Below are 24,900 nucleotides of genomic sequence, written 5' to 3' on the forward strand. Positions count from 1 at the left end.
CCCGAAGCGCATCTGAAAGCGCGCGATGCTTCGGCCGTCTCGGCGGACAAAGGCGCAGCCCTGAAAGTGCTCGCTCGCAGCATTGCTGGAGGGTATGTTGGCCAACTCTTCCACACGGACCAAATCTTGTCAAGGAGAGGGCGAGCATCAACACGTCACCCCCACAACGCGCGCGACCTGCCCATCAGCTGACTGCGCTCGTACCCGTTTATACCGCTGGGTGGACAGGGGTGGTGGGAGGGAGGGGGGGGGTTAAGAATCTCGCACCGTTGCTTGAACTGAGATTGAACCGGCCACCACTGACTGGATTATTGCAAGTGCAGCATGCCGACCATTCCGCCGCGGCAGCATTGCTTCTTCTTCTCTTGCGCGCATAAGAGAGAAAAAAAACATTTTCACGGGGTGCCACAAAGTATCACCTTTGTGCGAAGACTTTCACTTTCGGCGTTCGCGAGTAAATGCAATTAAATGGTCAGGTGTCGATAAGCCGCATTGAAACGATCGCAAATTAATTCAAGCGTGTTTCATCTCAGTTTTACCAAAGACGACATTTGTATATATATTTTATTTTTTATTTTATTTAATTACGAATGCCAATTGTTCGGCAGAGCGTCGGATCACCGCGCTGTAACCACCGCCCATGAAACGTGGCACCAAAGTAAAAAAGCTGCAAGTGTCGGCAAAATCTATCACAGCCAAACAAAACGCAGCCCGGAGAGCAAATGGAATTTTGTGGTGCAAAGCAGCACGGCACGCACAAAAAAAGCTGCCAGCCTTACGCAGACCACCAGCTCAACAGAACTGAACGTGTGGCCCTTCTGGCGGAGAGAAAATTGCTCGCCGTCCGATTTCTTACCGCTCTTGACGAAAGAAGTCGTTTGGGCGAATGATCACGCACACGCAATAAACGCCTCCGCACCTTCCAACTCGATCTCTACCCCGCAGTCCCACCCCCACCACATGAAATCGGATGACAGAGCTTTGCACTCCAGTGGTGACCGAACCGCTGGTTCTGTGCACTCTAGATTGAAACGTCATTTGTTTAGAAATGTTTGTGTGTGTGTGTGTGTGCGCGTCTAGTACTCTAGTTTGTTGTCTTTCCCCCGTTCACTACGTCAGAAAGTTGATGTTTGCCGAATGCGACGTCAAAGAAGGTCACGCCACATCGCGCACGTTCAGATGCGCTTCTACGGCCGTCTGGAACGCTCTTGCCTCCGATGTCAGGAAGCCACTGGAGCTATGCACTTTTAAATAATTTAAAACCAAAGAGTATAAACAATTTATAGTTAAAACTTATTTCTTTGGAAATGCTTTTTTGTGTCTTAGTTTGGATGTCCTTCCCCGGCACCTCCAATGAGCACAATTGGCTACGTACGGTGAAAAAGAAGTTCAACATACTGTTCATACATTCAAGGAGTATAAACCATCACGTAAATTCCGGTCATCCTCGCAGCTGCTTTTGGCTAACCCATCGAACAAAGACGGCGGTCACCGCATCGCGGCGCTTTCAGATGCGCTTCTGCGGCCGTCTGGAACGCTCTTCTCGCCAATATTAGGAAGCCACTGGACCTATGCACTTTTAAATCGTCTAGTTTTAAAACTAATTTCTTTGTAAATTCGAATCGTGTTTAGTTTGGATGTCCTTCCCCCGCACCTCCGATTAGCACGGTTGGCTACGTACGGTGCGAAAGAAGTTCAACGTACACATGCGTGCGTGCGTGCGTGCGTGCGCGCAATCGGCAGCCCAGGCTGCGCGTGGATGCGCTGATCGCGGCGCGTTTACGCACGCATGGAGGGAGGGGGCTTGCGCTCCACCGAGAGCGGCGTCATCCACGGAACGTCATCGACACCGGTGCACGGTGCACAATGGATTTTTAGACAAAATATAAGAAGCAACGACGACGACGATGATGATGATGATCATGATAATAACGATCGTCAAAGTGGAAGAAGTGACATTTTTTTTTCAAGTACGGTGGCGTTTTGTTTGTTGTTTATTCCATCCTCCTCATCCTCCTCCTCTTCCGCACACTTTTTCTACAAAGACGTAATTATGAATCTCGTCTACGCGCTAATTGCGAGCCTTTGGCTTTGTCGGGAACATTTTAATTAGTGCGTGCGCTGGGAATTGGAATTGGACCATCCCGGCTGACGGGGGAGCGTGGCTGCTCGAATGCATTAGCCTCGTTCCTTGTGTCACGACGCCCTTCCACAGCCAGACTTTACACGCAGCCTTATCCACAGTCACTCACAACCATCACTCTGTATTCATACCGGAGGAATTCCGATGAGCTATAAAGCTCTTTTTCACAGATGTCCCGTAGGAGCGGGTCAGCGCCACGCCAACGTCTCTCCTCATCGTGGTCTTCTGCTCAATGGCCAGGCCCTTCGCTCAAACTCCTCCCACGTCGCCGATATTCAGCTCTCTTCTTCATTTCACTGAATGTCCTCCCCCCACCCTGCACCCCCCCCCCGGATCCTTACTTTCTACCAATCTTCCTTCCTTCCTTAAAGCTGCCAGGCAGCATATACAATGTTCTTGCTCTTGGCCTGTTTCCCAACATCCTTCCAGTGCTTTCCGAACTTAATTAATCAAGTGTTCACACCTCTGGGGAATTTGTCCAATCAACATGTTTTAAAATCTTTTCCGGATCGTTCAAATTCAACTTCACCCCCCGCCACACACAACCTGCTCTGGAACGTCCTAATTTCTACTTCTCTTCATCCAACTGATTTTTTTTCCTATCGATGCCACAACCCTCGCAAACTCAAAATTTTCCAATTTCATCATGTCTTCCATTCTCACAGTCCAAGTCTCTGCTCCATGAAACACGACTCTCCATACCAAACTGCACTCCCCCATACCACACTACACTCCATACCACACTGGACTCCATACCACACAACACTCCATACCACACTACACTCCATACCACACTACACTCCATACCACACTACACTCCATACCACACTACACTCCATACCACACTACACTCCATACCACACTACACTCCATACCACACTACACTCCATACCACACTACACTCCATACTACACTACACTCCATACCACACTACACTCCATACCACACTGCACTCCATACCACACTACACTGCATACCACACTACACTCCATACCACACTACACTCCATACCACACTACACTCCATACCACACTACATTCCATACCACACTACACTCCATACCACACCACACTCCATACCACACTACACTCCATACTACACTACACTCCATACCACACTACACTCTATACCACACTGCATTCCATACTACACTACACTCCATACCACACAACACTCCATACTACACTACACTCCATACCACACTACACTCCATACCACACTGCACTCCATACCACACTACACCCCATACCACACTGCACTCCATACCACACTACACTCCATACCACACTACACTCCATACTACACTGCACTCCATACCACACTACACTCCATACTACACTACACTACATGCCACACTACACTCCATACCACACTGCACTCCATACCACACTACACTCTATACCACACTGCACTCCATACTACACTACACTCCATACCACACTACACTCCATACCACACTACACTCCATACCACACTACACTCCATACCACACTACACTCCATACCACACTACACTCCATACCACACTACACTCCATACCACACTACACTCCATACCATCCTACACTCCATACCACACTGCACCCCCTACCACACTACACTCTATACCACACTACACTCCATACCACACTACACTCCATACCACACTACACTCCATACCACACTACACTCCATACCACACTACACTCCATACCACACTACACTCCATACCACAGTACACTCCATACCACACAACACTCCATACCACAGTACACTCCATACCACACTACACTCCATACCACACTACACTCTATGCCACACTACATTCTATACCACACTGCACCCCATACCGGGGACTTCACGAGTCTCATCTTGCACCCTCTGCTCCCAAGTCCCGTCCGCAGACGATGAGATTAAGAGCGAGGAGCCTGTGATGTTCATTGTCTCACAGAAGGCGGCGGCGGTGTGTACGCTTCCTGAACGGGGTCTGCGTAATCATTCGCCCGACTCGAGAACGAACGAATTGCCGCGACTCCGCATCGCAATTCGATTCAAGAATATTTTCGCTCACACTTTGGTGAACATTTTCGCACCTCCGATTCGTACGGTTAGGCTTCGCATGCACAGCTGTCAACCCATACGTTTTACCCCGTATTCTTGTCGAGGGACATTGAGTTTTCAGGTCCATACGGCGTACAGCTGTTTCAATGCGGGCCCATTTTTTTGGTGTTTCTTCCTTGTGAGATTTATAAGGGCACGGGGTAGGAATTGGTCTGTAATAAGGCAGGCACGGATAAGGGGTTGACAGGTATGCATAAGGTGCGAAGGAAGTTCAACGTACGTGTAACACATTGCACGTACGGACAGAGCGGGCCTCTAACGGCTGCCCGGGTGTCATGAACCCAATGCAAAACGATTTTCTTTCAAATCGACAAGCACCAATTTTTAAATCTTGACTTAAAGCTTTCGTGACTGCTGGAATTCATACTCTTTGGGTCTTTCGGTAAAGATAGAAAAATAATAATAAAAAATCACGGCGTTTCGATCGCAACACAAGCAATCGTCCTCAGGTGAAAAAAATATAGCAAGAGAGCTGCTGAAGCAGGGTGTTATATAGGCCTGAGATGGGCGCAGCCCAAGGGTAAGTGGGCGGGGTTAGAGAAGGAAGATCGAGGGCAACCCAAAGCTGTTGGGCTAGCCGTTGTATCGTGAGAGATTAGCATGTCAATGTAGCCACCGCCACATCGAGGAATGCAACTCAGAGAGTCGGAAATAACTGCTAACATCGGCAGGTAGGATGGAAACATCACTGACAGTTATGACTTCAGCTGGTTAATAACGTCCTTTCAATGATTGCACTGTTTGAACCCATCTTCTTGGTTGAAATTTTGCCTGTGTTTATATATCTGGATGGCTTCATTAATGAATCTTTGTTGATAGCCAGTAGGTTTGCAGAGTACCTTCGTCTTGGAGAAATCAATTTATTGTGTCCCCACAGCATTTAAACAATGATCAGCCATGGCCAAGGTATTGGTACTACCGTGTTTCAGATCTGCCTTATGTTCACAAACACGGTCCGAGACATGTCGCTTAGTTTCCCAAATGTAACTACTGCCGCAGCCACAGCTTAGTTTGTATTGCATGTCCGGGAGCACATCCTTCACAGATGGCATCAGATCACGAATTTTATGTACTGTGTTGAATCAAACCTGGATCTTGTGTTTGCTATGTATGGCAAATGGCGATGGTTTTGATTGGGTCCTCAGATGGTTCTCTCCCAACGGTTGGGGTGATAGCTTTGCGGATTGTGTAGTCCGAATATCCATTCATCTTGAGGGCTTGGTGTACGTGCTCCAGTTCACTGGCTAGGTGGTGATGGTCGGAAATAGAGTTTTGATGAGGGAATTCTTCTGGGCTGGATGGTGGTGGGAGTCAGGTTTTAGATAGGCATCTGTGTGGGTGGCTTTCCTGTAGACAGTGTCTCAATGAGCCATCTGGTCTCTTTTCGATTAAAACATCCACGAATGGTAACTTGCCATCCACCAATTTGTAGACGTGCAATTTTGACGCTCGCGCGATGAACTCGACAAGCAAACGGATTCAAACGTCGAGCAAAGCGGCAGTTGCTGGATAAAGAAAGAATCGTGGTGGGAATGAATTTGACCTCATTGGGGGGTAATTAAAGATTCTAGATTTGAAGCTTTCGTGACTGCAAGGATTCATACTCTTTAGTTTTATTCGGTAAAGTCACGTAGGTAAAATAAAATAAAAGAAAACAATTGAATCACGACTTTTCGGAGACAACACAAGCTTCCGTCTTCAGGTGGAAGAGTCACAGCAGAATATCTGTGTCAAGTGCTGCGACTATTCCACCTGAAGACGGAATCTTGTGTTGCCTCCGAAACGTCGTGATTCAATTGTTTTCTTTTCATTTATTTTACCTACGTGACTTTACCGAATAAAACCAAAGAGTATGGGTAATTTAAAACTTTATTATTGAAATATTTCACCTGTAAATTATATTAGCTAGAACGCGTCTTTCTGCAAGGATGCTGCCAATCCCAGAAATCCCTGGCAGTGGAAGAGAGTTGCAAGATTCTTCAGTCACGAGATTATTCAGTGTTATTCTTCAGCCACGAGATCATTCAGTGTTATTCTTTAGTCGTGAGATTCTTCAGTGTTATTCTTCCATCATGAAATGATTCAGTGTTATTCTTCAGTTGTCAGATTCTTCAGTGTTATTCTTCAGTCACGAGATTCTTCGGTGTTATTCTTCTATCATGAAATGATTCAGTGTTATTCTTCCATCATGAAATGATTCAGTGTTATTCTTTAGTTGTCTGATTCTTCAGTGTTATTCTTCAGTCACGAGATTCTTCGGTGTTATTCTTCCATCATGAAATGATTCAGTGTTATTCTTCAGTCACGAGATTCTTCGGTGTTATTCTTCTATCATGAAATGATTCAGTGTTATTCTTCCATCATTAAATGATTCAGTGTTATTCTTTAGTTGTCTGATTCTTCAGTGTTATTCTTCAGTCACGAGATTCTTTGGTGTTATTCTTCAGTCACGAGATTCTTCGGTGTTATTCTTTAGTCGTGAGATTCTCCAGTGTTATTCTTTAGTCGTGAGATTCTTCAGTGTTATTCTTCAGTCACGAGATTCTTCAGTGTTATTCTTTAGTCGTGAGATTCTCCAGTGTTATTCTTTAGTCGTGAGATTCTTCAGTGTTATTCTTCAGTCACGAGATTCTTCAGTGTTATTCTTTAGTCGTGAGATTCTCCAGTGTTATTCTTTAGTCGTGAGATTCTTCAGTGTTATTCTTTAGTCACGAGATTATTCAGTGTTATTCTTTAGTCGTGAGATTATTCAGTGTTATTCTTTAGTCGTAAGATTCTTCAGTGTTATTCTTTAGTCGTGAGATTCTTCAGTGTTATTCTTCCATCATGAAATGATTCAGTGTTATTCTTCCATCATGAAATGATTCAGTGTTATTCTTCAGTCATCAGATTCTTCAGTGTTATTCTTCAGTCACGAGATTCTTTGGTGTTATTCTTTAGTCGTGAGATTCTTCAGTGTTATTCTTTAGTCGTGAGATTATTCAGTGTTATTCTTCAGTCACGAGATTCTTCGGTGTTATTCTTCCATCATGAAATTATTCAGTGTTATTCTTCAGTCATCAGATTCTTCAGTGTTATTCTTCAGTTACGAAATTCTTCGGTGTTATTCTTCTATCATGAAATGATTCAGTGTTATTCTTCCATCATGAAATGATTCAGTGTTATTCTTTAGTTGTCTGATTCTTCAGTGTTATTCTTCAGTTACGAAATTCTTCGGTGTTATTCTTTAGTCGTGAGATTCTTTAGTGTTATTCTTCAGTCACGAGATTCTTTGGTGTTATTCTTCAGTCACGAAATTCTTCGGTGTTATTCTTTAGTCGTGAGATTCTCCAGTGTTATTCTTTAGTCGTGAGATTCTTCAGTGTTATTCCTTAGTCACGAGATTATTCAGTGTTATTCTTTAATCGTGAGATTCTTCAGTGTTATTCTTTAGTCGTGAGATTCTTCAGTGTTATTCTTTAGTCACGAGATTATTCAGTGTTATTCTTTAGTCGTGAGATTATTCAGTGTTATTCTTCAGTCACGAGATTCTTTGGTGTTATTCTTCAGTTGTCAGATTCTTCAGTGTTATTCTTTAGTCGTAAGATTCTTCAGTGTTATTCTTTAGTCGTGAGATTCTTCAGTGTTATTCTTCCATCATGAAATGATTCAGTGTTATTCTTCCATCATGAAATGATTCAGTGTTATTCTTCAGTCATCAGATTCTTCAGTGTTATTCTTCAGTCACGAGATTCTTTGGTGTTATTCTTTAGTCGTGAGATTCTTCAGTGTTATTCTTTAGTCGTGAGATTCTTCAGTGTTATTCTTTAGTCGTGAGATTATTCAGTGTTATTCTTCAGTCACGAGATTCTTTGGTGTTATTCTTTTGTCGTGAGATTCTTCAGTGTTATTCTTCTATCATGAAATGATTCAGTGTTATTCTTTAGTTGTCAGATTCTTCAGTGTTATTCTTCAGTTGTCAGAGTCTTCAGTGTTATTCTTCAGTCGTCAGATTCTTCAGTGTTATTCTTCAGTCGTGAGATTCTTCAGCGTCATTCCGGTGCAAACACTACATCCATTCTGCAATACCTCTGCACACAGCAGTGTGACTGCATCTGCTTTACAATTTATACCTATTCCTTCCGAAGGTGGCTGGGTGGCTCAGAGGTCAAAGGTCAGAGTTCGCACCACTGAGATCCTGCATTAAAATCTGGGCGACTGCCTGTGATTAAACCGGGTTCCTCAAGCGTCGCGCGTTGATGGTCTTAGCCCGGTCACCAATTTCTGCGCGATAAGAACACCATCGCGTTACGTTTGGTTCTGCCCTTGACCATTTCCCATTCCGAGACCGCAGGGTGGGTGTCCCGTTCACCGCTGAATCTCGGAACGCGCACGCGGCTCAGCATTCATTTTATTTAGAGAGGCATAGCGCCGATGTTTATAACGACATTGTACTCACGGCAGAGGACTCTTGCGACTCGACTGCACTCTACGATAGCTGGCGCCAAACTGCGCCATACGCCCTCCCGCGTGGCCTTGCGGGAGCCTGGGTACCACACAGTTATTTTCTGTTTTCTTTCAATCAACATGGCTAAATTCCAGCTGTGAGAATGTAAAACATCTGTTTGGCCGTCACGTGACAAACACTCAGTCGCAGGGCAGGTGTGAAAAGTGCTGACCGCCTCCCCCATGGTGAAGGCCAGAGGTCGCTCAAGGGGATCCCATGAGGTAGCTCTGTGACGTCCACTTCCCGCCGGCCGTTAAACTAAAATGAAAGGTCGAACTGCGTGCCGTTTGCGAGAGGTCCCACGGGGATACTTCCGTCTCATGACCAGACACTAATTGGGATACAAATCTAAAAGTACAAGATGGTTGTGTTCCACCACTGGCTCGATAATCACCAACCACATCAGCTGCAGAGACTCCGTGACCTAGCTTTTGCTGAGCTCTTTCAGCCATCCCACTGGCAAATTACTCCAACAATTGCGAAATTAATAACTAATGCCCGCTGCATTCACTTGGACAATCCTCAGCTTTCCAATCCTTCTCGAGAGACCGACCGAAGAGGTACATCGGCAAGGTTTATGTACACATGGTATAACGGTTGGCACGACAGGTGAATCAACGGTGGAAGTTACTTGCATCACCGTCCCCACATCGCATCCCCCACCGGCTCTGTCCACCCGGCAGTATACACGGGTCACGTACGACCACAGCTAGTCGATTGGCAGGTTGCGTGCGGTGAGGGTTAATGTGTGTGGTACTACCCACCTCCTTCAAGATGTCTCGTCAGCATTGATGAAGCGGTGCTCTCCATTGCAAGGCCTCGCAGGGCCACTGGCGGCCCCTGGTGCCGTTTAGTGCGGCCCCTGACGTGCGCACCACCCCCCCCCCCCCCCACCCCCGACAATACACAATTGGTGACAACACCCCCCATCATCATCATAATCATCGTGCTGCTGTCAACCCCCCAATGGTTTCAAATGTGTGGTGGCGCTCTCACGCGCTGATGATGTCTTATCGGCCAAAGTGGCCCCCCCTCCACCTCTGAAAATTAGTGAAGTACAGAGGCCCTTCTGTCAGCGGTGGCATGGGCAAGGAATTGCAGGTTTCTGCCTTTACCTTTTAGACTGAAATAGGAAAGGGCAGGGTATGGGGAGAGAGTGGAGAGGTTTCTCAATGAACTTCGACACAAGTGCTCGTTTCAGGTTAAAGGTCGGCGTCCGCTGTGAATTATTCCTTCGCCGCTGTTCACTCGTTTATGTACACGTCACATTCGTATAATGCGTATTGTGATCATGTCCCGCTGTTATATCCCTCGGCCTCATGACGGCTAGGCCTGTCGTATGTCTGACAGCTTTTTATTTTGACACGTGTAAAAACAAAGTGTGCTTCATATAGAAACCCACGTGTAAAGCGGATGCTGCGTGCATCACATTAATCAATTTGCCAAAACATGCCTTGTTGAAAGCAAGGCTGGTTTCAATAATACAAAATCGCTGCCATCATTTGATTGCAAACATTTTTCACGTCGCCCGTAACGCAAGGCACCCTATTCACAATACATTCTGAAGCCATTACAACGATCAACCCACTCATAATATTAACTAAAAACATTATTTTCTTAATTTTACGGGGTAAGGCCTACTGAGCGGTATAGCTTTTTTTCAGAAGCGACCTGGCCACGAATGACAGCTCAACGAAGGGTTTTTATCATCTCGTGGAAATTTATTGCAACCAAATACTCTAAACGCGTGATGTTGATTTCTAAATGTGGAGGGGAAAACTGGAGGACCCGGTGAAAATCCACGAGACTACGGGAAAAAAACATGCAAAATCCTAATATACAGGTGTCAGGGTCAGGTTTAATCCCACAACCTCCTATATACCAGGTGAGGTAGTTAACATCACCATGGTGCCCATGTTAGGCTTTGAACGCTAATGGAAAGAACAGGGAATGCCTGGACTGTGAGCTCCCTCTGGGGTGTCTCTGGTTCCGCCACTGTAGCCAACGCAGAAGTATTCAACAAACCGTCTCTGGAATCGAACCAAATTGAAGCACGCTGAAAAGTAATTGGCATTGAAGCACGTTCGACTTCCCGCTGATTGTTCTCCCCTCTGCGACGTTTCCTGACAAGTCACGGCACACCACTCCCTCCTTGGCCTTCCCTGCCCCAACTTGGCCTTGGCCGTGTTCTAAATTGAGATCTACAGTTTCGAGTTTCGGGCTTCATTAATTGGGTTAATTGGGTTACACCGTAAAACTTGCGTTTGTTAAACATTTTGGGTGAAATTAAATCGAATGATTGCAGTTGATGGGGGGGGGGGGGGGGGGGGGGGAGTGGGGGTGGTGGCGGGGAAGCGATGGTGGCATTAGACGGTGTCGTGATGTCATGCCATGACCAGAAGCGATTCGCATTTAAGGGGCGGCTGCCACGGTGTACACGGTTAGCGGCGCACTGCACCCTGCAACGCAGAGGTCGCTGGTTCGACTCCCGTTTCACAGCTCGGCAGTCGAAACAACGGCGCAAGTCTCTCAAACCCCCCTTGCCAGCCTCGGTCCACCGAGCCGTATGAATGTGTAACCACAGTCAGTCGACCGGAAGGTGGTGGAGCGTGGTAAAGTGTGGGATGCTCTTACCCCTTCTGAGGCCTCAGGCCAGCGTGACCGAGTGGGCCCGATGCTGTACAGAGGGGTTTCTCCAATGCTCCCTCTGCAGGAGGCCACTTTCAGTGAGCAGTGGAAAATGTCCTCTGGAGATGACTCTTCCACGATGGCCAGATGCCTTGGGAGAGGTGGGAGTATACTTTTTTTAGTTTTAGTGATTTGCTTACCTTTCCAATACCATGCACTCCTAATCGTGCGTGTTTGTATCGTTTGTTTTAACTTTCTGACCCCGTGCCCCTGCTGGACGTCTGTGAAAAAGAGCTTCGTAGCTCTCATCGGATTCCTCCTGCAGTCGAAATAAAGAGGACGCGCCACGGCGTGCCGTTTAGCTCTCCGCCTCGTGTTCGGGCCGCACAGCGTGTTGCTCGTCACGAAGGCGTCCCTTCCGATTCTCATCTTGAGCTCACGGCACGGCACGACACCGGCCGATCAACTACCTGGTATCCAACCCTATCAAACTGCTGCTGGGTGGACAGAGGCCGCTTGGGAGGGGATCTGAGAAAACTTGCCCCATTGTTCATGCTGCCTCGCCGGGACGATAGAATCAACCCAGTCACCTCTGGAAGCCCAGCGTGCCAACCATTGCCCCGACGGCGGGCATCCAAAATATATAATAAAAAAAATTTGGTATAATAAATTAAGTCGGTTTAACACGTAGGCTTTCGCGACCAATATCATCCATAATACAGGTTTTTATTGGTTAGATCACGTAAATATATAAATGTGTCGTTAAACCCGCCACCACCTGACACAGCCAACTAGTAAGGGTTGTCACATAAACAGAACGTGCCAATTCGTCACTAGTACAGCAACACCGGTGTGTTGGAGCGCAAATCCACAACAATTACAATCTGAGTACGACGTTTCTACAATAATTACAACCGGCATCATCAGGCAACAGCCAGATTTGTGGAGTAAACCTCCTGTTTCGTTCCTTAAATAGAGGGGTAGATGTGATGACGTCACTTGTGAGACCACGTGCAAAGGGGGGAGGGGATTAACGATTTTGTTGGTATAATAAATAAAATATATATTTTTACTGAAAATCGAGTACTCATATGCAACAATCTCTTGCTGGGTAAATCGTTCTACAAATTAGTTTCTGATGTCCCTGTCGGAAACTGTGCGCGCGTTGAAGCGACATCTGGAAGCGCCAAAGCGCTCGCATTCTGCGGAGCTAAAAGATAACAACCTCTCAGGCCACTCGAATCATTCTAATTCGCCGCAAAGAAAGTAAAATAGGCGATAAAACCTCGACAAAATTGAAGGGTAATTTGCGGCGAAACGAGCGGGGGGGGGGGGGGAGGTTAATGGAGAACGGTCAATAGCGCCTTTAAATTACACGTCACACATTGGCAAAACCGTGTTCCAAACACTCTGACAAATGTATTTATTTATACATTCTGCTTTTAACGTTGCCAATTCCTGAATGTTCATTTCGAAAATGTTTTAAAAGATTAAGGGGCGGGCGGGCGGGGGGGCTGGAAAACACAATTCTCCGTTTTGCACTTTGCCCGCTTCCTCTTATGCTCCTCGGGAAGCGTGAATCGAAAATATTTACATTTTGCAGTCGGTAAGTGTGTTTCTGCAGCTTCAAGCTGTTCCTTTCATTAGCCTCACACAATGTTCAGCAAGATTTCGATTGCCACAGGGTCCAGGTTTGCATTCTGAAAGGGTGAGGGTTGCCACATCATAATTTCGAAATTGCTGGTTATGTAATCACAAGTGCGGTCGTCATCAGAGGGGACTAGCAACTTGCCATGGGGTGGTGGCAGTGCTGAAATGTCAAGTCTTTGAAACAGGGCCCTACAAAAATAATAATCAAAAACGCTTCTTAATATTCTCTTTTGTTAATATCAATGTAAACTAATTTCCAGGGTCTCAAAAGGGTTTAGGGAGACGACCCCCCCCCCCTACCCCACCGCAAACTGCATCTCCCCAGAGCTAAGATCCGTAACATGGTAATCATGTTACATCTGAATCCGATTATAGTATTCGCTGGCAACAACGATTTCGACTCGGAAACCGAGCAAGTCGGCGACGTGCAGAAACGTCTCCTCTGGAACTGCCACGGCTCGGGAGAGCCGTCTCCATCGACCGCGAGAGAGACCGGCCAGAGATGAAAAAGATGATGCCACAAAACTGTCAGTCGTCCGCCAGCCAGCGCCAAAAAATATAAAACATCGCCGTCGCCGCGCAAATCGGCGAAAGTGGGAAGGCAACCAGAACCGGCCCCAACAACAATAGCCCAAGCTCTGTGGTCCTATATTGAGATGTTTGGGCCGACTCCATTAATTAACCCTTTGCCGTGTCCGAGATGCGTGCAAGTTGCAGGGTGGGTCGTCCCATTCACCGCTGAATCTGAGAACGTGCCATCGGTTCAGCATGAACTTTATTTGGAGAGGCGTAGTAGCGCCGTTGTTTTTAAAAACATTGTTACTCACCGCAGAGAACTGTCGTGACGCGACCGCCACTCTGTGACAGCTGGCGCCAAACTGTGTCACACCCTCCCCGCATGCCCTTGTGGGAGCCTCGGTCCCAATAAAGTTATTTAAGTTCAGTTTTTCTTCCGGTTCCGTACACGTACATGTACGTCATCAGAACGGAATCGTAAGAAAACGGAATCGTAAGAAAACGGAGAAAGGGTTCATGAGCTGTTTCTACGCTCCGTTGGTGGAAACCAGAGTCCCCCCCGGAGAAAGCCCACGCATACTCGCGGGATGTAATACTCAATCCTTGCACAGGTGGAGGCTGATCCACTTATCGCCGTACCCTGGCAAGCTCGGAAATGGCGACCTCGACGCCCGTGGCTAGGGTCACGTGATCCACCAGCCCTCACCTCCAAAGTGCTAGATTACAGAGGGTGTGCGTAGCCAACCGTTGCTGGGCTCAACTAATTAATCATCACCCTACGGGCACTAAATGGGTGCTGCCATTTACGACAACTCATCAAATTTCTGGGGGGGCAGTGGAGGGGGGGAGGGATGAAAATCGTTCCACCCGTACTGGACACGTTCATGCTCCGTGAAAAAATAATCGACTGCAAGTCACATCACTCTGAGCTATTTCATTCCATCGCTGAGAATTCGAATTATTACTCAATTATACTTCCGCCCAAAACTGAAATACCTTCATGCTGCGTAAATGAATAGTCGACTGCAAGTCACATCGCTCTGAGCTATTTCATCCCATTGCCAAGAATTCCGGAAAAAAAATTATCAAAGAAGTGGAGAACCCGGTTCGTCATTTCTTTCCGAGGTCACCGTAGACCGAGTCGCGAAATCGCTTCATGGCAGCTCCGTTCCGCCGCTTATGCGGGGACCGTTTTGCAACCGAGACGATTAAAACCCTACACTTTATTATTATTTTGATTATTGTACAATCAAGAAAGCCTCACAGAGTCTCAGGACTCCTTTTCCCACCAAGTTTAGCGTAAATATAAATGCGTCGTTAAACCCGCCACCACCCGGCACAGCCAATTAGTAAGGTTTGTAAACGTAAACAAAACATGCCAATTCGTTACCTGTAGAGCACACCGGTGTGTTGGAGAGCAAACCGACAGAACTTACAATTCGAGTACCGTGATGTTTCGCCAGTAATTACAACAACCAGCACCATCAGGCAATGGGCAGAGTTGTGGAGAAATCCTCCTCCTGTTTTGGTCTTAAAGAGACGGGGGGTAAATGCGATCAGGTGCGTAAGTTAGAGGGTGGGGGGGGGGGGGTAATGCATGTCCCTGTTATTCACAACAGCCCTGAGCCGGTGATGGATATTCCACATTTGAGACAGGTGGTCAGGTGGTCAGGATTGGGGTTGGGTCTCCCCGACGGACAACCGCTGTTGACTAACCCACAAACTGGTGCTTATTTTCTTAAACCTGGAGGGATGATGGGCTGAGTGAATCCGTCAACCAGAATTTAAACTAAGCTAAAACAAGAAACTATCTTTTGAATTTTACCAGGTAAGGCCCACTGAGCTATGTAGCTCTATTTCAGAAGCGAGCTGGCCAAAAATGATTGCTCAACAAAGTGATTTATTGCACGGAAATTTAGAGCAGCCAAATACCCTAAACGCAAGTTTCTAAATGCGGAGGGAAAACCCGGAGGACCCAGAGAAAAACCCATGCGACCACGGGGAGAGAGACACGCAAACTCCAAATATACAGCAGGCGTCAGGGTCGGGATCGAACCCACGGCCTCCTGTATACCAGCCGAGGTAGTTAACATCTCACCACCGTGGCAGATTTGAATTGGCAACCTTCCGATTGCGAGCCGCTCGTTCCACCAGCGAGCCGCCTGATACAGGCGGACATTAGAGGCCCCTGTGAAATAATTCGCAATTTCTCTGAGCCAGACTAAATCTCCTGTGTGAAACTGCGGCTACTGCCCCAAATGTAAATCTAACTGCGGTTGTATCAGCAATTCACTGACTGTCGGACAAAACCGATTGAATGGCTAAATCATTGAGAGTTGAATCTGTAATCGTTGCTCTTCATTTGGCCATACGAAAGAAGAAGGGCGAAAATTGAGTGACATTATTATCATCATCATCATCAAGTATAGGACAAAGTCCTGAAACGCCAACGAAATGAAGAAGCACAGTTGAACGCGTCACTGCGCAAAGATAATGTTAACACACACACATGCACAAACCCTGCAGAATCACAACGCAGTTTCCAAGACAAAGCGTTAACATTGTAAACGCTGGATTGTACTAGAACCTTATAACATAAAATAACTCGCGTAAAGTGACATTGTCATTGCATCCTTGAGGTTTTTTTAAGTATCGTCAGTGTTTTAAGAAGCCGTGCTGTCGACTTAACAATTAAATCGCGATCAATTCTATTGCGATACATTCATGTATAAAATGCGCAATTATACAACCGGGCAGCAGATTCTAGAGCCGCCCGCGCCATTGCAGTAAAAGACCGGTCAGCGATTCTCAAATGGTACAAATTAAGCGCTGAACCAAGTTTACAATAATGGGCTTTTTTTTTCTTCCGTAGAATCATTCACGGCCAGGTTGATGCCACACAACTCGCCACGCTTTAGAAACCCAGAGGAGACTGAAAATCTCGATTCGAACCCAGGCCTCTCGGTTTGGCGCTCTGACCTCTGAGCCACCCCGGTCACCTCGCGGGCAACAATAGGGTCTGGTCTATGTACCCACCCCTCCCCCCACCACCACCGCGCACGGGAGAATTTGCGTAAGTTGGGGTTCGTCTAAACGAGTGCATATATCATATATAGTAGTACATATTTCAATAATATAGTAGTAATATAGTAGTATATACTAATATAGTATATACTAATATAGTAGTATAGTAGTATCAGTAGATACTAATATAGTAGTATTAGTATATTCTACTATATATACTGTAATATATACTAATAAAGTAGTATATATTACAATATACTATATTACTATACACCACTATTTTACTATACACTGCTATATTACTATACACTACTATATTACTATACACTACTATGTTTCGGTACTATACAATACTATGTTACAATGCGAGTGTAATATATACAATGTAAGTGTATAGAAAATGTACATAAATGTTCAATAAAATACACTACTGCACAGCAAATGGTTCACTAATCATCTGAATGTGATAAATGCGAAAGTTGCTTAGCTGGCTGGACTCGTCGTCAAATCCACGTTGCGCGTCGTCAAATCCACGTTGCGCGTGACGGCGCGGAGGGTCATTTGACTCCTCGCTTCCCGCCCCGAAGCATGTAGCGAAAGTCCCGAGTGGCGCCAAGGTGCAAGTGTGAATCGCTGTCACCCGCGCACGAGTGGGTCCACGCACTCTGTGCCCGCGTACTCTGGGACCTTACTGCATTCGATTCTCCGTTCACGGCGAAGGCCTCGGGCATCTACGATTGTTTGTTTGACCTCGGCAATGTCCTTGGCGAGAAGGAGGCAAGCCAGCTGAGCCCGCAATAGCCCCGAAACCCAGGGCCCGAGCAGTGGTTTCCGCTTGCTTTGACAGGAGCATCAGCTGTTTGAGAGACAGAGCCAGCCTCCTGGGTTTGAATCCATGGCGCGACGACAAAACGTGTTGACTTGAGTTCCAGAGGCATGAGAGCCACGCTGCGGCAAGTTGGAGGCCCCGTTCGAGCGAGTAGCTCCCCGTGGTTATTGGATAGGTCACAGATGGGATCCGTGAAGTTCCGTTCTTCCCCCCCCTCCACCCACCCCCCAACGTTGTCAGGGATAAGAGAAGGTCTGCCGTAGGTGAAGGTACAGGCACAGCCCTGCAATTCGTTTGCTTGTGCCACTGCTGGCGGAAGGGCCTCCACTCTGAGCAGGCTCCGGAGAGCCCCTCTCGAAGGTCTCCTGGCCTCCCCGTCCCGTCTTGGAAGAGGTGAACGGTGACCCACACTTGACCCCACCTCATGCAACCTGCCAATGTGCCCATTCGTACGGCTTGCTGTGGGATTTAAGACACTTGCACGGTTCACCTGCTGTGCTGAGAGACTGTACTATAATTACATTACATTTACATAACTGCTGGCTATTGACTCAGCACTGAAGCAGACTGTGCATTTGCGCAACTGTGCATTTAAAGGTTCGGTCAGCAGCACGCTCATCATTTCTTTATCCCTGCTTGAAAGGAGAAAAACGTGGATTCACAAAATTATACCGTGATATTGTTCCAAACGCTATGATCTCTGGCAGCCCCCCCCCCCCCAAACCCTCTCGTGTAATCAGAATATGTTTTAAAACTCGAGAAATCCGATGAGCTGTAAAGCTATTTTTCACAGATGTCCATCGCGACTAGAAATGCGGCTCAGGTGACTCATCGTGTTTTTGTCAGAGCATTCAGTCGCACCACACAGAGATCCCCGATTTTTTAAAATGTTGCGGCATCCTCTATCTAGCCAGAAGATTCAATGAAGCCACAGTGAGACGTGAAATCACATCGCCTCATTCGTAAGGGTGATCCTACGTTACGTGAAGAACAATTTAAGGAAAATGTACATCTTTTAAACATTTCAATGTAACAAATGTAGAACAAATTTAGCAGCCGGGCGGACGTGGTGGCTGAGCTGCATGTGAAAAATCGGCCTTATATAATGATTATGTTTTAAATTTATGTTTCGTGACTTGCTTACCCTTTTCTCTATTTTGCACTGCTATTGTTGTAACGTGCTGACTCCGTGCCCATACTGGATATCTGTGGGGGAAAAAAAATAGCTTCATAGCTCATCGGATTCCTTCTCCTCCAGTCTCAACAAAGATTCCGATTCTGATCCTCAGCCCAGCCCCCTTTCGTTTTCCAACACTTTCTCAGTTGTCGTTTTCATTTAAAGCGCCTTGCTTAAGCGGTCGTTGACTTTCGTGTCCCTTGGGTGGCGGCGACTGAGCTCCATGGGACGGTTCGACCGGCTCCGTCACGTCGACGCCGGATTGTGTGCGCGGCGCACGCGTTCGGGGAGAGTCGAGCCGCGCGTTCTCGCGCGCGTGGTCGGCAGTGTTGTTTCACTCGGTGCACCTCGCGTAGGCCCTCGATCTGCACATCGCATCTATAATTTACGGCAACGGAGAAAAAAAAAACCGCTCCTAAAGCCGCCCATTACGTTAACCCTGCGTGCTCCCTTTCATTCCATCGCGTAATCTGCGCGAAACGCAGCTGCCAAGGAAAACAGATTCCCAACGTGACGGGGAAATAAACGTTTGGGAGTAGAGAGACGGAGAGAGGGAAAGAAAAAAAACCCGTCAAATTAATGCTAAAGGATGGAAGGTGTTTAAGCTGCATGGAATTGAGAAAAAAACACGATTTATTGAAATATTCCTAATAATGCAAACACTAATTATAATGATGTATACCCATAAAAACCTCAATGTGAGCGAAGCATTTTCAGGAGGTGTTCTGCATTGCACTGTTGGGCCAATGCCATGAATGTGAGTGACTACAATCTTCTTGAATCCTCAGCCCATTGGCAGCGTCTTTGGCTCAAAGTCCCTCCCCCCCCGACCCATCCTGCCCGATCTTGACCTCTCCCCTCTGCATTTCACGACAAAAAGACAAAGATCCCCCGTATAGCCTGAACAGACTGTAGGAGCAAGTGCTGTTACCGAGCACCTATGAAGGCCAGCATGGCACACGAGGGGGTGTGTGGCCGGCACCACGCCCGGCCGGCTTTGTCTCCCCAGTGGCGATGTTTCCATACCGCACCATGTACTCGTTTGAGGCTGAGTCGACCTAGAGGAGGCCCAGGACCGGTTCAGACAATCGTCACCGGTGTTGGCCGTGAGCGAGAATGGAACTCGGGTCGTCGGGTTCGTGACGCAGCATAGCGACACTGTTGGGCCAATGCCATGAATGAGAATGACGACATTCTTCTTGAATCCACGTTGCGCGTGACGGCGTGGAGGGTCATTTGACTCCTCGCTTCCCGTCCCGTGCGTGTGGCGAAAGTCCGAGTCGCACCAAAGTGCAAGTGTGAATCGCGGCCGCTCGCGTACGAGTGGGTCCAAGCACTCTCTGAGAACTCACTATATGCCATTCTCCATTCACGTGTTTGGCTCAAAGTCCCCCCCACCGCACCCATCCTGCCCGATCTTGAACTCTCCCCTCTGCATTTCTCTGCACACACACACACATAACAACGTATGGTCAACGTAATCGTTAACTTCCTCACCGGATGAAGAAACGACGTCGCAGTGAGCACGATGGCCCACGTTCGCGGTGGGAGCCAAGTTTTGTGACGCTCAGCAACGGCCGTCTCTCCTGGTTCACCTACGACACCCTGGCAAGCCCCGCTGGTCGCCCATCCCGGTGCCGGCCAGGCGCAGCTCTGCTGTAGCCACAGTACCCAGACGGAGCCTTAAAGCGCTCGGTATTATCATCGCTCTCCTGCTGCTAACGCGATTGTGCCCATCACTGCTGATTGCAAGAACCCCCTCCACGTCTTGTGGATAGAAAAGTGGTGTGAGCATATCCTATTGCTGCTATAGGGCATAAACGTCATTATCATCATCATCATCAGCAGCAGCAAATATAAAGATCCCCCGTACAGCCTGAAGAGACTGTAGGGGCAAGTGCTGTTAGCGAGCACCTATGAAGGCCGGTACGGCACGCGAGGGGGTGGGTGGCCAGCACCACGCCCGGCCGCCTTCGTTTCCCTAGTGGCGATGTTTTTACACATTACCACTAGGTCCTCGTTTTAGGCTGAGTCGACCTAGGGGAAGCCCATAAACGGTTCGGATGATCGTCACCGGTGTTGGCATCGACCTCGGCTCGCCGGGTTCGTGGCGCGGCGCGCTGAGCGCTCAACTACCAGCGGCAGCGTCATCAGCAGCAGCCATGGTCAACCCACTGCCAGACGAAGGCACACAATGGCCACCCCGTCTCCGAGCGGTGTCGCGGGCTCTCTTCGTCGGCGCGCACCGTGAATGAGAGGGGCGCCTCTTTTGTAGCCCACCAGCTCAAAAAGGGGCGCCTTGGTGGCTAGGAGATGTTAGCTCCCTCGCCTGGTATGCGGGAGGTCGTGGGTTCGATTCCAACCCTCACGCCTGCTGTATATTTGGAGTTTGCGTGTCTCTCTCTCTACATGGTCGCGTGGTTTTTCTCCAGGTCCTCCGGTTTTTCCCTCCACTCGAGCTAGTCATTGTGATGGCCAGGTCGCTTCCGGAAAATGGCTACACAGCCCAGTGGGCCTTAACTCGCACAAACTAAAAAACTGTCTCGTTTGAAAGTCGACCGTGGCACATGAACGACAACCTCGCAGAGCCGCCAACGTCGGACCCGCTGGGTCGCGTCGTAGCAACGGGGGCCGCACGAGCGATGGCTCGCGACGTCCCTCCAGACGGCCATTATGTTAAGTGCTCCAGTCCTGCCATCGTTATTCACCCTCTCGGAAATGCTGTGGCCAACGAGGCAGAGGACGCAAAGGCCAGCGAAAGAGGTCTTCACGAACGATGGCGCGCGCCATCGGTGTGACAATCTCCGTCGTAAATATTTAAACTGCACTCCTAAACTATTTTTTTATTGTTTTCCCAGGTGAGGAACACTGAGCTGTATAGCTCTTTTTCAGAAGCGACCTGGCCATGAATGATTGCTCAGCGAAGTGGCTTGCTTGTCACGTGGAAATTTAGAGCGGCCAAATAATAATCTAAACGCGTGATGGCGAGTCTAAAGTGTGGAGGGAAAAACCGGAGGACCCCGAGAAAAAATCCACGCGACCACCACGGAGAGGGAGAGATGCAAACCCCAAATACACAGCAGGAATCAGGGTCAGGATCGAACCCACGAACCTCCTGTATACCGGGCGAGGTAGTTAACATCTCCTAGCCACCGTGGCGGATTTGAACTCGCAACCTTCCGAATGCGAGCAGCTTCGCATTTTTTCGTGAAGGTATGAATTGTTTTTCTCCAAATCGGATATTCGGACCGTGACGCCAGCACACATCGCCCTCACTTCCCTATAATAGTCACGACAGCTGGCCATTGGGGTGCCCGATTGAAAACCCATATTACACAACAACAAAACTCCCTCAACTAAGAAAAACATTTCTTGTAAAAAAATATAGAAAAACCACGAAAACCTACATCTCCTATGCCTCGATAAGCGATGTGATGACCCAGCAAGAAAGTATCAGGGTGCGTTTGTTTTAGTTGAGAATCGCACGAGTTACGATATTTCTCTGTCCTCATAATTTCCATTCTTGCCATGTGAAATATATCACCGGTGGTGTCTGAAGGTCAATCCAATGTAGATTGCACACGTATGCTGTTACATACATAAAAAAAATCACACTCAATGCTGGCCCGAGAGATATCTCCCACTTAAATCCATACAAAATTAAATTCACGCATGGAACAAACATCTTCCACCACCTCTCTGCACTGCCCCAGGTGCCCACAAGGTACCACGAATACAAACCTCCCTGCCTTCTGCTCATGCCAAGGTGCCGCGATGGCGAGATGTTAACTACCTCGCCTGGTGTACAGGAGGTCGTGGGTTCGATCCCAACCCTGATGCCTGCTGCTGTATATTTGGAGTTTTGCACGTCTCTCTCCCCGTGGTCTAGTGGATTTTTCTCCGAGTCCTCCGGTTTTTTCCTCCACATTTAGAAACATGCGTTTAGAGAATTTGCAGCTGCAATCAATGCATACATGATCAGCCACTTCGTTGGGCGATCACTTGCGGCCAGGTCGCTTCTGAAAAAAAGAACTACGTAGCTCAGTGGGGTCTTATACCTGGTAAAATAAAACAAAAATGGCTCAGTTTTCAGTGTTAGAACTCCGAAACGAGAGGATCCTACGTGGAGAGCTTATAGTTTAGTTTAGATACTGCCGAGTTCTCCTCATTCGTCACTGAACACTTCAACAGAATTATCTCCATTACGCCCTCAATTTAATTCCTTCCGTTTGGCAGCTTGAATCCCTTTGGCATATCAAACCCCGCAACACCCCTTATGCCAGGCCTTCAATATCTCGGCGAGGACAAAATCACACTTCACCCCTCTCCCGCTCCGAGGCGTCTGCAAGTCGCAGGGTGGGTGGGTCGTCCCGTTCACCGCAGAATCTCGGAACGCGCAAGCGGCTCAGCCTTCATTTTATTAAGAGAGGCGTAGCGCCGTTGTGTTTACAAGGACATTGTTACTCACCGCAGAGAACTGTAGCGACACGACCGCACTCTACGATATCTGGCGAGCGAAACTGTGCCACGCACCCTCCCGCACGGCCTGATGATGACGTACACCTACGTCATCGGAACGGGAAAGGGTTAATGGCAACTCGTGCTCTGCGGTGTCGAGTGTAGTGCTACGCGTGTTAGAGACCTGGAGCCCAAGTCGCCCGTAAAGTCTCAGCGCCGCAACTTATTCAACGCAAAAAAGAATATGTATAAAACTTCACCCGGGCGCTAATTACAATGATTTACACGGCTCATTAGATTGCTTTGAATTAGATCGCGAGTTGAAGGAAGTGAGTAATAAAATAGCAGACAATGGCAAATGGGGTATGGACTTCTGATCGGTAATCAAATTGTCTCGAACTCCGGCGGTTCTCGCGATGATCGTTACAGATTGCTAACTCGCGGTTGGGGGGGGAAGGGGAAATGGAAAAAAAAATCGCCGAGGTTTAAATTAACGTTAGCCGCTCTGTTTAGTATCCCCCTTACGATAAATGTGATTCTAGGGAATTGGGCTCTAACCTTTCGGCGCAGGAATTATACTCGTGAAAGTTATTGCGTGTTTCAAGATTTGCTTTAAAAAAAAATGTTGTTCGCTTGGAATGTTTCCTCCGCTGCTCCTTAAAATGTGTTCCTCCCTCTCTCGCGAGCTGTATTGCTTCACGTGGTTGGACCCTTTCGTATGACTAGGACGCTTCAAATGAATCATAAAGATACCTCGCACGTGATTAAAAGGCCACCCAACTACACGCCCACCTATCTAGACAGCCATCCGTCTTACTCGTGGTGGAAATGCAAACAAAAGTGCATCGATATAACTGCTCAACTCGAGCTATAGATGCTCTGATAGTGGCATTGTCTTTGTGCTGTTCGCCTTTTGGCGTTCTCTGGTCTGACACTGGTGAGACTAGGCCATAAAGAAGGCCGTCTCTGGTGTAGGCCAATCAGTTTTAAAGACATTGCCATATATGCGACATACTAAGCTCGTGCACTGACACGCTAATCTCACGCAATACAATGGCCACTTCCACAGCCTCAAGGAGAACATCTCTAGCCCGGCCCTCTTACCCTGAGGCTGCACCCATCTCGGGGCCTATACAAGACCTTGTCTCAGTAGCTTTCGCTCTAAACTTTGTGACCTATTCATGTTCTATCTACGTGACTTTACCGAAAGAACATAAAGAGAATGCATATATGATTAGAGCATGTTTGTTTGCATGTTCACCACAAGTACGTGTGGTTAATGCAGACTCGATTTCTTTGTAAAAGGTTTCTTTTTGGTGTTTGAACATGTTAACACCTTTTTGTTGCCAAAAAGGGCAAAACATATTCAAATTTCCATACTCTGATATTGAAAAAGAGGTCCCATAATTCCCATCCATCTACCTCCTAACTAACCCTAGCCTACGTACACACCCACCTATCTACATAAATACAAAGGCAAAGACCACCCGTATAGCCTTAAGCTATTGTTGGAGCAAGTGCTGTTAGCGAGTGCCATTCCTATACTTTGCACTCGTGTCATATTTTTTGTACTGTTTGTTGTTGTCATGGTCTGAGCCACGCCTACTGAACGTCTGCGAAGAAGAGCTTCGTAGGTCATCGGATTTCCTCCAATATAAATACATATCCTGATTGATCGTCACGTGAATAAAACGTGCCGATTAGCTGTTCATTCAGCACAATGGTATTTTGGAGAGTAAACATTTTAAATGTTGTGGGTTAATAGCTTATTGGCACGTCTTGTTCACGTGACAAACCGTACCAATTGGCTGTTCCCGTCGGGTGGTGGCGGGGTTAACGACACATTTATATTTACGAGACCTAACCAAAAATGACCTTTACTTATGAATAA

The 24,900-nt window shown here is 47.4% G+C and overlaps 1 protein-coding gene across 1 annotated transcript in view; it reads right to left on the bottom strand.

Moving 5' to 3' along the window:
* The window catches only part of LOC116953877 (leucine-rich repeat and fibronectin type-III domain-containing protein 4-like), a 169,664-nt gene that overhangs the window by 82,396 nt on the left and 62,368 nt on the right, over nucleotides 1-24,900 (bottom strand). Inside the window, exons 2-3 of the mRNA XM_076051968.1 lie at nucleotides 11,362-11,506; nucleotides 9,492-9,589 (exon numbers count right to left, since the gene is read on the bottom strand). Coding sequence (XP_075908083.1) covers nucleotides 9,492-9,537 — 46 coding nt within the window. The 5' untranslated portion in view covers nucleotides 9,538-9,589; nucleotides 11,362-11,506. The remainder of the gene's footprint in view (nucleotides 1-9,491; nucleotides 9,590-11,361; nucleotides 11,507-24,900) is intronic.

The sequence above is a fragment of the Petromyzon marinus genome, chromosome 53 (assembly GCF_048934315.1).
Source record: "Petromyzon marinus isolate PM22_M1 ecotype Great Lakes invasive population chromosome 53, UKy_Petmar_22M1.pri1.0, whole genome shotgun sequence".
Lineage (NCBI taxonomy): Eukaryota > Metazoa > Chordata > Hyperoartia > Petromyzontiformes > Petromyzontidae > Petromyzon > Petromyzon marinus.